At 37.3% G+C, this 15,750-nt stretch overlaps 1 protein-coding gene across 2 annotated transcripts in view; it reads left to right on the forward strand.

Annotated features, from left to right (window-relative positions):
* Positions 1-15,750, forward strand: part of UGT8 (UDP glycosyltransferase 8) — a 70,239-nt gene that overhangs the window by 49,661 nt on the left and 4,828 nt on the right. For both annotated transcript variants that reach the window (XM_007054440.3, XM_043545405.1), the window contains exons 3-5: positions 3,596-3,738; positions 11,186-11,262; positions 15,251-15,470. In XM_007054440.3, coding sequence (XP_007054502.2) covers positions 3,596-3,738; positions 11,186-11,262; positions 15,251-15,470 — 440 coding nt within the window. The remainder of the gene's footprint in view (positions 1-3,595; positions 3,739-11,185; positions 11,263-15,250; positions 15,471-15,750) is intronic.

Consider the following 15,750-nt stretch of genomic DNA (forward strand, 5'->3'; position numbering starts at 1 on the left):
AGTAACAGTCGCGGAAGGAATGCAGACCCCCAAGCAAAAATGAATCAGGAAGGCAAGGGAAAAAATATGGTTAAGTGGCAAGATGTGACTCAAAGAGGCGTTCTTCAGAAAATTGAAATAATTTTTGCATTGTGTAGCAGGAGGCAGTTCACTGGCCACTGGTACACATTTTGTATTTTATGAGATATTAGTTTTTGTGGTCTTGTGTCCTAATATGATAGTAAATTATATTTATACCGTTTGGGCTATTGTTGACAGAACAAGCTGCACAGTGTAAACAGCCCACTTGATTTTCCTTTTACTCAATTCTCATGCCCATTTCCTACTGCTGTGTGGGAATTGTAATTGTGGGTCTTATAATAAGTCTGTATGAAAATAGCAATGAATCATGGTTCCAAGAAATCAAATAGCATTCTGAAGACTAGGATATCTGTAAGGCATTGGTATCAGTTTATAGCACTGCCTGACATCAGTTAGGATCTCAATAGGATTTGAGTTTGTGTTTCCAAAAGCAAAAGGCAAGTCTATTTAGCACACTGGCCTCCTGGTCTTATCTACCTTTTCTTGATATCATGATGACATTGTTCTCAAGTTTGTTTTGGATTTCTGTTTAGCTAGCAACTCTTCTTTTTCTGATCTACAGAGATGTTTTTACTCTGACTCTGCAGGGCTTTGCTATCACAATGTTCTTGGGAAGTTTTATCTGCTGGCTTGGGATTATATAAACTTTATTTCAACAAAGTCAACTGAGAGGTTCAAATTTTGCTGTCTCTTTTTTTATAGTTTAACTGTTACAGTAAATAGGCAGATGACCTGTAATGGAAGAAAAAAGAATTCCAGTGAAAACTAATACTATACATTTCATTTGATTATTTTACACCGTGCATCAAAAACCGGTATCAATCAATAAGGAATTTTCCTGTGCGTCCTTCCTTTTGTTTATACAAACACCAGCTTGACCTTATAAGTTTTTTGCTGACTATAACAAGAACAGGACAAATTACTTAATATCTCTTTTGTGTTCTTCTCGGGAGGAGTGTGTCCTATTCTGAACTCTGGAAGACTTTCTGCACAAAATTCCATCCAAAAAAATCTGACAGTTTCTGTGACTCCACACACCAGCTGTATTTTAAAATTACTTTTTTAATATTAATTATCTGAAGTTGCTAACAGGTTTTTGCTTATTGTATTAAAAACGAAGAGTAGAATCCTGACTCTGTTGAAGCCAATGGCAAACCTCGCACTGAATTCAGTAGAGCAATGATTTCACCTTACTTGTTGGTGAAAATAAACATTAATACTGTTGCTGTTTTTCTTATGACTAAAATCCTTTCCAGCAAGTGACTGATGTGTTGTGGAACCATTCTGATATCCATTATGATGAATTGTTTGGGGAACATTCTATTGCAGGCTCTTCTTTAATATCAGTAGTATTTTCTGTCACATGCTTCTATGGTAATATATTATATTTGAAAAGTAGCAATTAACATTTCATGTAGCATCCAATACAATTATTAGCCATTGAAATATTACCTTTCATAAAAGTTTTGATACTGCTTTGCAAATATAACCATTGAAAGTTCCAGCCAGTGCCATAACGTTCTGCTGATTGTGGAAGAAGTACTGTCACCTTCGCCTCCTTACACAGTAGATTACAGATGGACTGCTACTTGCAATGCATTGGAAAGTGAAAATGACCTTGTCTTAATAAAAAGTAGCATGTGTTGTATTGTTCATTCTCTCCTCACCTTCTAATTGCCTCTAGTGATCAGCAAATTAAATTTATTTGATACAACTAGTGGAGACTGGCTTCTCCATTGACTGAGAATGTGACAGTGTTATTACCTAAAACATTTTCAAAATGTAAATATCTCTCCCCGTAGGCAGGTGAATGTCCCACAGTAAAACAAGCATGTCTAATGCCTAGTGGGCACAGATTACCTCAGTGCTTTCCGAGCTACTGGCATGCCTAGGGGAGGGCTTATTTAATTCTTATTTGGGTTCATTAATGGAGGTACTGAATCATTCCGTTAGGCAACTGGGACATGCCCTCTTCCCTGCCAGTGCCACCTGTTTTGGGGGATGGGCAGATTATCTGTGCATCCCTTGGTGGAGAGGTGTTGTGTTGAGACATGGACATACTTTCCATTATTGGAAGCCCTGTGCCCTGAAATTCTGAGGGGCAGAATCTGGCTTAACCTGGAGATGAATGGGTGCTTGTGCAGTAATTACAAGTCTTTAATTGTGCTATGTACTAGAGAAGGCATCTCAGTCTGTGCTACTGTTCTTTCAGTAGGTAATGTTAGGATAATTAATTTTTTTTAATCTGACAGCATATTTCCTCATGTAATTCATTGCAGATACACAACTTTTATTAGCTTACACTGCAGGGTGAATCTGAAAACCTGTTAAATTCCTAAGCGATAAAAGTTATGTGCACTTTCACCTCTTCCACTGTTACATTGCTTGTTAGAGGTGTATATAGTTTTTGCATGAAGGAGTTCTGCAGAAATGCATTATAAGCGGCTTGCTGTTAAGAGAACATTAGAGGAACTAAAGAAACAGTGGTAAAACATATGAGTACAGTGTAAGAAAATTGACTATTTACATATTATATATCTTGTATCCTATATTTACTTTAGTGACAGAACTGAAGAAATTTGCCTTTGGTATATTTGTATATTTTAATATAGTCTTCATAGTGAAATTCTGGTTAATTGCAGTCAGTGCGGGGTTTGCCTTTGACTTCAGTGGTGTCAAGATTTCAGCTTCGGTTTTTAACTTGTATAGAAGGTTTTGTTTGTTTGTTTTGGGGCAGTGTTATTTTATAATATTGTTATTTTATGTCTTTGGAATGCTGCGCATGGCTATCTAAATAAACTAAAGAGGCACTCAGTAAAGTTCAAAGGTAAAGAAGTATCTAAGCCTAGGATCTGGCTATTCCTAGTGATTACCAAAAATAAAATGGCTTGTGAAGTGAACATTTTGTTGTTCAGTACTGTTAAAGCCAGTTTTATAAGAAGAAATTATCTGTTTCTCCAAATCCCTAGTTCTCTACTCTTTTGTACTTATAGCAACCTAATAACATATCTTTTCCCTTTAAAAACCCCCTCTGTTTACAGTTCCTTCCCTTCTTTGATTAAGGCCAAACCTCGTATTCTGGAGTTTTGTTTAGGGCTTTATTCATATGTTGCATATATCTTGTTCTTATGCATTTGCATGCACATGAGCTGATTTTTCAAAATACGCAGCTATGTGTACCTATCTATCTGAGATCAGATGCAAGTCTGCTTCTATATGTAAACGATATTTGTTACCTTAACAAATTAGGAAAGAATCTCTTGACCTGTGATATTGGCTGTTAATATAAAGGCTTTAATTAAACTGGGGAGAAATTTAATATTAATAACTTTCAAAATATCAGTTTTGTAGTCTGAATCACTAGGTTATTATACCACCTAATTTCCAAAATTCAAATGCCTCGTGAAGCACTGCTAAGCTGTTCAGTGACTGACAGACAAATTTCCAGTATGCAACGGTAATTTTATTCTGATGCTTGTTTTACGATGCTTAGTGCAAATTTTTGTTTCAACAGGATCTTCAAACATGGGTGAATGGTGCTAATGAAAATGGCTTTGTCCTTGTCTCATTTGGAGCGGGAGTGAAATATTTGTCAGAAGACATAGCAAATAAATTAGCATATGCCCTGGCAAGGCTTCCTCAGAGGGTTATCTGGAGGTAAGAACTACAGTATAATATGTGTTTGAGGTAGATTTGAAGGTTTCTTACTGCATATTTGAGCTGTCCTGGTTTGGAGGCAAATTGAATTTGGGACACACAATGTAGATAGGCAGGATAGCAGGAGGGACTTAATTCTTTCATGAAAGGTGATATTTATTGCCCTTTCTTAACTTCCCTCCCCACTTTCTCACAGAAGCAGGATTTGCAGCACTGTCCTTGTAGTCAGAAACACAGCAGTCTCCTAACAGAGTGCAGTTCAGATTATATTCAAGCACTGGGATGTAAGCCAGAAAAAAAGATAGAGCAATATGAGAACTTCGTGAGCGTATGTATAACATTTGAGGCTTTTAAACATCACTGCTAGCTAAAGACCTCATATTAGGAATTGGGAATGACATTATCCTATTGACTTCATGTTGGGGATGGGGCCAGGGAAACAAACATGACAGGAAGGAAGGAGAAAGGGGGGCTGTGTGTGAACAAGAACCTTTGTTAAGGTAGGAAATTCCTGTTCTCTGAACTTTCTCTCTCTCTCTCTCGCTCCTTTGTCTCCATTTGTTTCAATCTGTCTATCTTCCTTGCCTGCAGGTCCCTGTTGTTTGTATTGCCCCTCATCCTTGTCTTTATCTTGCCTGTTAAACACAAAGAAGGAAAGAGAAATATCTCTCCCTTTGCTTGACTGGAGTGATTAGGAGATCCCATGGATGTGGAGACTCCTCTGTCTAAGCATAAGGCATTCTCACCATCTCCCCCAGATCTCAGACTTATCCATAGGTACTTGAATTCCTTAGCTTGCTGTGTAACAATAGTTAGGTAGGAGCGGGTGAGAAATTCTGCAGTTCAAGCATCTCCTGGTTTGAGCTAGAGAGCCACTCCTTTACTATCCGTGACAGCACTTTTGTTGAATGCAAAAGTTTAACAGCTTACAGCAGTGCAACACAACAATTTAGAACAGGAAATTAATAATAATAATCCTGAATCTCCTTTCTGGAGTCTGCTCAGGATGAGGGAGCAGCACTTTATTTCAAATATATCAAATTGCCCTTCTCCAGGAGTGGAACATTTCATTGTCTTCTGGTAGCTGTTGTTCCTGCTGTCATTTTTAATGAACATTTGTAGTTATGTATGCTTTATGTATTATGTATTATTAATTATTATTATTATTATTATTATTACTAAACAGCATTGAACACAGTGATCCAGTGTTCTGGCCCCTCCCTGTCCCTTTCTTTAAGTTGAAGTTTTATTTTTGTGTCAAAAGTGACAGACTGCACAGTATTCTAAAACATAATTGCCCGTAAGAGACAAGACACCAAGAGGGCACAGATTATTTAGAAAACAACAAACAGCCCGAGCATAATGCTTCTCACTCTAACTCACCCTTCCCTTAGGGAACTGTTGGTTTTCAAGAAGGCTGGAGGTTCCTGCAGCAGTTAATTTCAGCTTAAGCTGGTGAAAATGGACAAGGACACAGAATAGACCAGCTCTGCCCTTTCTCCCAGGGCAGAAACCTCCCAGTCTCCTATGTCAGGAGACTCCCTGATCAGCCTCCTTAGGTGATCACAGACCCCTACCAGCTGACTTGTTGCCAGGTGACCTCTTTCCTGCCAAATTAGTTCTCCTGGGCACGGGCCAGAATTTTGTGTAGGGTTCTTCTGTTTGTATAAAGAACCATCAAGATTTAATAATCCTCTATTGTTAGCCCTGAGCCACTGCCCTTGGAATTTCAGCCCAACATGGAGATAAAACCCCACATTCAAAATGGATTTTTCAGCTTGATAAAGATACTTAGAGAGTGTACCCAACAGCAAACAGAATTAATCAGCTGTACATAAACAGATTCTGCAAGTCATCCCACACACACACACATTTGTAATTACAGAATAATCAAAGAGTAAAGCACGGTAAAAATAGTATAGTATGTGAAGTGTGGTTGCAGGATTCTGCATATCTTACTACTCACCATTATTCAAAACACTATTTTGGCCCTAGTCCTGCAAAAGGGATATTTATGCTCCCACTGGCCCACTGTTAATCATGGGAGGAAAGTATTTATGATGTTGTCCACCTGGCTTATGGGAACCAGAGACTGCAGCATAGTGAAGATATTTCTTAAAAAAACAAAAGTATATATTTTTGATACTGTCCTTTCAAAAGGCTTCATCTGAGTCCAATGTATTTCAGCAAGGGCCATCCTTATTCTCCTCCAAAAATGTTCTTATCAATTGTTTATATGACGATAACGAATTGGTGTTTTGAAAGGTAACATTTTGGTCATATCCCGGGGAGCAATCATAGTAGCAGCTACTGTTATCCTCATAAAACATTTTGTTGTTCAGAACATACAAACACCAGCCCTTAGAATCAATGCAGATATTATCATGCATTTTCGAACATGCATATCTGATTGCCATTCATCTTAATGAGGGAAGGTCGGAGGCAAATGAATTGTCAGTCAAGGCTGCTATCACTGAACTAGACAACTCTCTTCTTCCTCATTCTTTTTTGCCTGCAAGCATAAAGATCCACTGTCACCCATCTCACCTGTCCTCTCTTGGTTTATGTCTTTGTTTCTAGACCTCATGGATAAAAACTAGAAGAAAGAAAAGAGAGAAGTGAGAAGGGAAAACCCAGCAGGCATAAGAATCTATAGCAGAGTTTCTTATCCATGGAAGGGAGAGTGCCTCAAGCCAGGGCTTCCCCTAAATTGGCTTTACAGGGCTTGGATCATGGCTTGATTCACTGTATGTGGATCGTAGCTGCCTAACATATATTCAAACCACTAGGATTCTGATTCTACTGAGTGGTTGCAAAACCCTCTTGGCCTTTAACATAACCTGCCCCCTATCTCTTAGGAATGATTGCTACTTGTCCTGACAGCAGATCCAGAACTTAAACTGCTGTAGTACTTACCTTGTCAGTCTTTCACTCATCTTTTTCCATCTCTCATCCCCATTTGCATCTTTTGGAGTCCACAGAGTTGGGACAGCGAACCCATTTTATCTGAAGTCAGCATTGTGGTCAGGGCAATCCAATTCCTGAAGGACAACTTCTTGCAAGAAGTTACAGATTGAAGATTCTCTTTGAGCCTTGCCAGACAATGTTTTATTGGGTAGTCTTAACAAGGGATTCAACAATTGTTCTTTCAGGGTACCAAGATATCGGTACCGAATATTTAATAGTGTTGAAATCCGTACAAAATCTGTGATGTTGGTTGAACTGTCTTCTCATATTTACCTTTTTTCAACAGATATGCTTTTTTTTTTGCCTCCTGCCTCCTCCTTTCATCCTTTACATTCACATTTTCTCATTAACCACCAGTAGCTTTTGGTTTTATTGCTCTTTCCTGGGAATTTTATTGTAGAGGAGTTAACACTCTCCAAATACAATTTTTATAGATTGAAAAAACTGAAAACCAAATACAAGCTTTTGCTTGTTATTTTCAACAGTCAGATGAGTCCACAATAAAAATACTAAAGTTCACACAATATCATTCAGACAGAAGGATAGATTAAATGCTTTAGAAATTGGAATCGCTCCCCCGGCCAAAGAAATGCATCAGCTCTTGGAGTGAAATATGACAACTTAACACTATGCAATAGTTTAGGACAGGAGGTGAACAAGTAAACCTTAACCAGCTGACACTGAAGGGGGATTTTTTGGTAGTCTGAATATAATTACCTTTATTATGGGTTCACAGTTGCAGAGATAGGGTGAATATGGTTGCTTTAGGTGTTTCCGAATAGGAACATTGTCTTTTCATTATGCATAGGGTATCCTCTCCTGGGAAGAGAAGGACTGGGTCCTCTTTGCAGAAAATTTTCAGGGCTACTTACTGGGTATCATCATTATCCTTTCACAAGCTTTACAAGTAGAGCTGATAGAGAACTTTCTGTCAAAACAGTTTTTCAACAGAAAAGTGGGTTTTCAATTACACTCATGTGTGTTTGTAAGGTGCCTGCGTTCCATGTCAAATATTTATTTTTCCCTAGAAGATGAAGAAAAAATAGGTCAAAAACTGAAATTCTTTTGGCTTTAATTTTTTTAATGAAAAGTTGAAATTTTCAGTTGAAAAGGTCTGTAAAAATGATTTTGCTGCTATTTTTCATCAACATTTTTGCAGGGTGAAAAAAAAGACTATTTTGACCAAATCTTTTTACAAGCTAATCTCTACTAAATGGCTTTTGGTGCAATATTACAAGTGTGCTGGTCCAGTAATTTTTTTTCTTTTGTGGGATGGGTGAAAAAGAGATGAATAGCAAGAGAAATTATTTACTGTTTTCTTGTTTGTCATGGTCTCCACTTGAGTTTTTAACACTCAAGTAAGTGAACTGATTTCAGAAGAGCTGAACATCCAGGTTCTCCCACTGGCTTTACTGGGAGCTGCTAAGTCCTCAGCACTTTAGAAAATCAGGCTACTTAATTAATTATGTGCCTAAATACGAATTTAGGAATTTTACTTTACATACCCATGTTCTTCTGATCATTCACTTATGGAAGTCTCTTCCTGAGTTTGAAATGGGTGTGCTGTGCGGAGGGCAGTGGAAGCGTTTCAAAGATGTAGTGAAAGTACATCTTAAAAATGGGGGCATCAACCCAACAAACTGGGAGGACTTGGCGCGGAACAGAACACTATGGCACCACACCTTACACCAAGCCACAGCTCACTTTGAGGATAACAGACATGCTCATGAGACAGAGAAGTGACAAAGGAGGAAAGAAAGGGCACAACAGTCCAGCCAACAACTATGTCTCCTCCAAGATTACATCTGTCACTCCTGTGGGAAAATCTGCAGGGCAAGAATTGGGCTCCTCATCCACTTAAAAACTCACCAATGAACCCCTTTGGCAGATATCATCTTCACATCAAGGGATAACCGAAGAAGAAGCTGTGTCTTGTATAACTGACCTTTTTAATTCCTGTTAAGTGGAAACATACTTCTGCTTGTCATTACTCTTTTCTGTGTTAAATGGGAAAAGAGAAGAAGTATGATAAATGAAATTACTGTTAGGTAAATCTCTTTTATTGCTTCCCTATATTCCCCATCAAATTGTAGCCAAAGACCATGACATAGTTTATTTTTTACTTTATATATATTTTGGTAAATAGCATAGTTTTTAAAGAAATGCACAGAATGTGCAGCCTAAATAGTGTAAGCCATAAAATGATGTATTATTTATTTAACTGATAACATGAGGGTGTTCCTTCTTTTCCAACTAATAACTATATTCTGGGTGAAATAAACTCTGAAATCAAAGGTCCTTAACCCAAGACGTGGCTGAGCAAACGTGGAGCTTCCCCAAGTAGTTGTTATGCTGTGCTTTCTCTCTCCCCTCTATTAAATGTGTTATGATTGACTGCTATAAATCCCTAAGCGCCTTCATAATTCCCAATCCATATTCCTACAGGTTGGGATTTTCAGATCAGTTCAAGGGAGTTAAGACACCCAACTGCCATTGAAAGTCTTAGCCACAGTAAATATGGCTGCCTCTAGTTCTGATTCCCTGTATGCGCCACAAGTCTTTTTATTAGATTTTTGCCCCGGGGGGAAGACTTAGCCCTCTCTCCCCTCTTACCACTGATAGTAATTCCTTTTAAATAGTTTTTATTGTCAGGACCTAGGGGAGGTTGCATGATTGCAAAGGGAAGTCACACATTGAGCTGTGTTTGTTGTGGATATGTTGATGGGGAGTTCTGAGTAGAGGGATTTATATAGTAGTAGCCAGTCAGAATAGCTTTATTAATATTTTCTTATTCAACAAAATGCCCATAGAGAGATTATACAAACCTTCTGCTCTATTTAATAATAGACTTCAGCTAATCAGAGTATTAGGGATACACCGTGGCTCAGTGGGTCACAGCTGAGAATACCAGATTCAGGACAAACCGCTGAGAAATAATGCAGACTCACCCCCAAAACTGGTGGTTATTCTATCATTAGATTATACCAATCCATTAAAAAAAGTAAACTTCTGTCTCCGGTTAACACCAGTTAACAAGAAGTCAAAAATGCAGTCTCCTTAGGCATTCCAGCACTTATTCACCACCCAGACACTAAATTTTATGATGAGTGGCTATTGATAACCAGTTTAATCAAACAAAGGGTTTTTTTGATCCCAAGAGATCAACCACATACCCAGGTCAATATATAACTCAGATCTTACCTAATAAACATGCTGTTGCCAATCCTTTAGTAATTAAAATCCAAAGGTTTATTTATAAAGAAAGAAGAGGAGAATTAAAATGGTGACGGAAATCATACACACAAGTGAGTGCAAAGTTCTTATATCAGATTTGAAGCAATGATGGAATAAAGTGCTTGTTTGCAAAAGTCTCTCTGGAAATTACTCAAATGGCTTGGGATTTACTCAAAAATTAATTACTCAATTACTCAAAAATCCTTGTTTAGAGCTTCCTTGTTAGATAGAAATCCAGTTCAGAGAAATGAAGCAGGAAATGAAGACAAATGGAGATGTTTCCAGGGTCTTATATACCCTATCCCTTGTGACTGGAATTTTACTATCTCAACAAAGCTCACAGTCTCAGTTCGCCAAAAATTACAGGCAAAAGATGGAGTCCAAGGTCAGATGTCAAGTCACATACTCTTACATTGCTTTGATGGCTCACAGGAGCAGCCATTGCCCACTTGGAGGCTAAGGCATCCACAGGAAGATTTGCTGGGTTGGATGAGCTTCTTCTATGCACCCTGTGAGAGTCAATTGCTTTTGAATGGCCATCAACACAAAGCTGTCTGGCTTCAATGAAGATTTTACCTGGTGGGTCTTCCCCCTGGAACAAACACATATGGGATATAGATCTATAGCCAATATTCATAACTTCATATACAGAGAAGATATATGGATTTAAACAGATCATCTTTAGCAAATCATAGCTTTTCTGTTGACACCTTACATGACATACTTTGTACAAGGTTTCTTGCAATTGTCTAACAGTGGCAATATCAATTATATAAATGGACATGTTTCAGTCATACAGCATCACACAGGGATTTGTCGATTGTATGGGTATTAAATAAAAAACTATACTGCCATTACGCAAATCAGACATACATATCTATCTGGCAGCCAGAGTGTAGGAAAACTAAATAACTGAAATTACTCTTTTCAGAGTAACAGCTGTGTTAGTCTGTATTCGCAAAAAGAAAAGGAGTACTTGTGAGTCTCTAAGGTGCCACAAGTACTCCTTTTCTTTTTGTGAAATTACTCTGTAGTTATTGATCATTACTTTGTACCATTGGAACTATCTGACCTGCTGACACAACTCCAATTCCATGTAATGGTACATAAATAAATCCTTTCCCCGTGTGACTGACTTTTTTTTAATATTCAGGGATCATTTGGTTTGAATGTGTGTTTCAAGTCTATCAATTTCAGAACTTTTGAGAATTTATTTTGAAAGATTGCTGTCTGCTGTGCATTTTAGGTTTTCAGGAAGCAAGCCAAGGAATTTAGGAAACAATACAAAACTCAGAGAATGGTTACCACAAAATGACCTCCTTGGTGAGTACACAATGTGGTGAAAGCCTGTTTTTTAAAAAAAAAATCAAAAAAAATCAAGGTATATGCAGTTGACAGTGCTGTAACATTTGTTATTTTAAAACAATAAACTTCTGTACCAGAAATAGTGGTAAGAATGTAGATCTCAGAATAATCTCAAGGTAAATAAGCCACTTTTTATGCTCTGAGTGCAAAAGAAAAGTAATAATCCTGTGCTAATTAGTGAAGTTTGTCATGTATTGAGAATATAACTGAAGACTTCCATTTTCAGTTGCTTACAACTTTCTGAAAAATTCTTCATTCCAGCTGTAAATTTTCCATGGTGGTTCTCAACCTAGAGGGATTTGTTTGCTTGTTTTACATGTTTGCTTGCTTTTTGGGTGGGGGAGTTTCAACAAAATCCAAATCTTTAAAATTTGAAAATTTAAATATGCCACTTATCTGGAGGACTTCTCGTGCTAATAATTTACAACAAACCAAAACCTAATTGATTTCAGTGTTTAAAATCTCAAGGAAAACTTTTTCAGAACATTATGACACTAAAGACAAGGTCCTGCTATCTTTCCTCAGATTCCCCATCACTAAAGTGGTAATTGATTGGTTAATGTTTGTACAGCTCTTTGAGTATATAAAGTGCTAACTAAGGTAAATTGGTTATTATTATAATTTGGTTGTCATAATAGTTGAAAGACTTATTCATTTTTGGTTAAATAATCAAATGACTTGAAATTAGGGACTCCAAAGGAACCAAAGACTGTGTCATCTTTAGTTAAGCATCTTACAACATCTGTGGTGTCTGACAGTTGGATTGCTGCAAAGATAGTAATGATGTTCCCAATGAACAGGTCAACAACTGAAAAAAATCATGGCTTTGACTCAGTCAGTGACTTTTATTGGCCAAAATTCTGCAAGAGAATTTGTACCACTTGGAAAACCACCCAGGAATACCCAAACACAAAATTTGATGAATTCATTAAATTTATCCTTTCAGTCATCTGGCAGTTTCTCTTACATAAAACATTCCCCATCTCCTATGTTTTTTAACTCCTCCCCAAATGCATGTGCCTGGACTGTCCTGTAAAGTCACCACCCTTTACGTGGCCATGGCTGTTCCTCAAAATTAAACAATTATTTTTCTTAAATACAAGGGCTAAACTAAGTCAGGTGTATCTACAGTGGCTGTTCACTGTCTTCCCTAGTCAGATAAAGTGTAAATCAATAAATTATTATTATTTTATTTATGCATTTATTATTTGTATTGTGGTAGTGAGTAGTGGCTAGAGGCTAGTGGCTAGAGGTGGGCTCTATATAAGCACAAAATCAAATTATATTCCTTTCCCCAAAGAACTTATAATATGTTACATGCTTTATTCCTTTTACCTCAGTATAAATCCCTTTATCATTCCAACAAAACATAGTTCTGATCCAAAGCCTTTGAAATCGGTAGAAAAACTCCTATTGAATTCAATGGGCTGTGGATCAGGCCACATCTGAGCAAGGGGAAACCTATATGTACATAATATAACAGAGAAGACACAAATTCCTTGCTTAAGTTGGGATGAAAGAGAACCCCAATAAAGTAGGCTTTAAAGCTTCTGTCTTGAGTCCAGACCATCCTCTTGGTCAGAGTTGCTGAGGTCTATAAGATCACTGTCCTTCTCTCCTTCCCCAATCTCATCTCTATTTCTTTCCCTAATGGTTGGTTCCCTATTAAAACTAAGATGGCAAGTAGTAGATCATTCATAGAACTTCATTAGTCCACCTCCAAGAGGGCTGAGAGGACTCAAGAGAGAGGATTTATTTCACATTTCTTTTAGTTTCATAGCTGATTTAAAAAAAAAAATCAGTACTTTGTGGCCTTCATAAATGGGACAACCGCACTGAAGAAAGCTTTATTTATTAACTGCAAAAGCTATGCAATCATGAGATAATATTTTAAAAAGAGAAGTTACTTATGTAGAAATTTGCTACAATCATGCTATCTTGGAACACTGCTGACCCATAACTATTAGTAAGTTGAGTACTATATGATATTTGCTTTACCAGCAAACACTTCAAATATGCAGTCTTTGCTGATGTTTTCAGTGAAAATTCAGAAACACACACACACACACACACTTGATTGAAACCTCAGGAATGTATATGTGTGGCAATATAGTTATATATTTGCTGCTTGTTCCTACAGAAGCATTTTCAGGCATAGGATGTGGATTACAAACGGATAACCTCTCTCAGTTTATTTATCAGGATATTAAGCCATTTCTGGGTTATCTAAGCACCTGAGAAATAAGAAGTCAAACAACTGTATCTCAGACATAATAGTTTATTTGTAAAGAATGTTTTAGATTTATTCCCATGAGCTTTTTCACTTTGTGTCAACAGTGTATGAAACCCTGGTGAGCTTAGGACCCAGTCAAAGCTTATGGTTGCTTCTAGGTTATCTAGAAGTTGTTTTCAAAACAATGCCAGTCTAAAGATTCATTCTGAGGAGTAACTTATTAAAAAGCAAGTAAGTAAGTGTGTGTGGGTGGGTGGGTGGGTGGATGGGTGAGACAGAGAGAGTATTAATTATAATGCAGTGTTGAGGCAAATGAGTTTTAACTAAAGTAGTTCTGTTGTGGTAACCACATTGCACTGAGTGAGTCAAAATCTTCTATTTAATACAATAATATATTGTTACTGTTACAGTCAGACCATTTTACCCCAAATAAATTAATTATTCTGACACTAAAGACTCCTATTTTTTATGAATGGAGCTCGGCTGTTCTCAGTGGTGGCAGATGACAGAACAAGAAGCAATGGTCTCAAGTTGCAGTGGGGAAGGTCTAGGTTGGATATTAGGAAACTCTGTTTCACTACGAGTGTGGTGAAGCACTGGAATGGGTTACCTAGGGAGGTGGTAGAATCTCCATCCTTAGAGGTTTTTAAGGCCCGCTTGACAAAGCCTTGGCTGAGACGATTTAGTGGGTGTTGGTCCTGATTTGAGAAGGGGATTAGATTAGATGATATCCGGAGGTCTCTTGCAACCCTAATATTCTATGATTCTATGAATTCTTGGGAATAAGGGTTCTCTCCTTGTTTCGGTTATAATGCTAAGTTAGTATGTACCAATGGTAATAATCAACAACAGTCAGTTAAAAGTAATCAGCTTTGGTCCCTCATGAAACTGATGTTTTATTTAGTTAAAAATAAACACAAGGCTTTACAGGATGCTCCAATTCAATCCTATTATTCCTTCAACTTTTCCAGCAAATCAGTGTAACCTGAAACCACTCAGTAATACTTTCCACTCTAAACAGAAATCTGAGGAAGGGATACCTGGAATGTGCATCTTTGTGCTGCTCTGCGGTTACCATGTGAACATAACTTCAGGGTCTGCTGGAGTCGACCTAGTCAGAATCCCTCAATATCACACTTACCATTTATATTAGTTATTTAAAACCATGTTATGAAATGAGATTTTCATTTTATTGAATATACCCCATCTTGTATGTTGGACTATAAGGAATGAGAAAACATCGATTGCAAAATTTTTAAGGCCTAAATGCAAGAAGGTACTTGAGCACACATGTAACTTCAAGCAATTGCGTGCGCTTTCCTGAACTGAAGTCATAGAAACTTGAAAGGAGCTGCAATATACTCAGATTTATTAAACCATTTTATACTGTGCCTCACAAAATCTTGTTTGAAAAAATCGTTCAAATTGGTTTAGACAAAAACAGAGGCTTGGAAACAAAGGATAATGATAAATGGCAATATATTAATTTGGCAGAGAGAGGCATCTAATAGGGAGCTGGTTTTGTGTACTCATTTCACCAATGAACTGGGAAAGGATTTAAAACAGCACACTATTCAAATAATACTTGATTGGGAAGAGTTGCTGAATGTGGTAATTGGTCTTTTCTATTTCTAATTTCAGTAATTTTATGATACATAATATACATGTTTGTAAAGCATTTTCTTTCCTTTACTTCACTTCTCCTCTCTGTAGGTCATGCTAACATTAAAGCCTTCCTTAGCCATGGTGGTTTGAACAGTATTTTTGAAACCATGTACCATGGAGTGCCTGTGGTGGGAATTCCCCTCTTTGGAGACCACTATGATACTATGACCCGAGTACAGGCCAAAGGCATGGGAATATTATTAAACTGGAAGACAATTACTGAGGATGAACTATATGAAGCACTGGTGAAAGTCATTAATGATCCCAGGTAAGGAAATGTTTTTTTTCTGAATTGTCATTGTAGGTTAAATCTTTATGTAGATGAGGATTTCAATGCACAAATATTTATGCAAATAGAGATTTCTGCACACAGCTGTGTTCCTGCCTGGTTGTCCAATATGCACAAAGAAATGTAGGCATCATGGATACACAAAAAGTCAATCCTTTAAAATGTGGCCCTGTACATAATGCAGACAAATCTTTCAAATAATTAGTACTCTATCTGCCATATTAAAAATCATTATCCTCATTTACTTTTCTTGTTAGCA

This window comes from Chelonia mydas, chromosome 4 (assembly GCF_015237465.2).
Source record: "Chelonia mydas isolate rCheMyd1 chromosome 4, rCheMyd1.pri.v2, whole genome shotgun sequence".
NCBI classification, from domain to species: Eukaryota; Metazoa; Chordata; order Testudines; family Cheloniidae; genus Chelonia; species Chelonia mydas.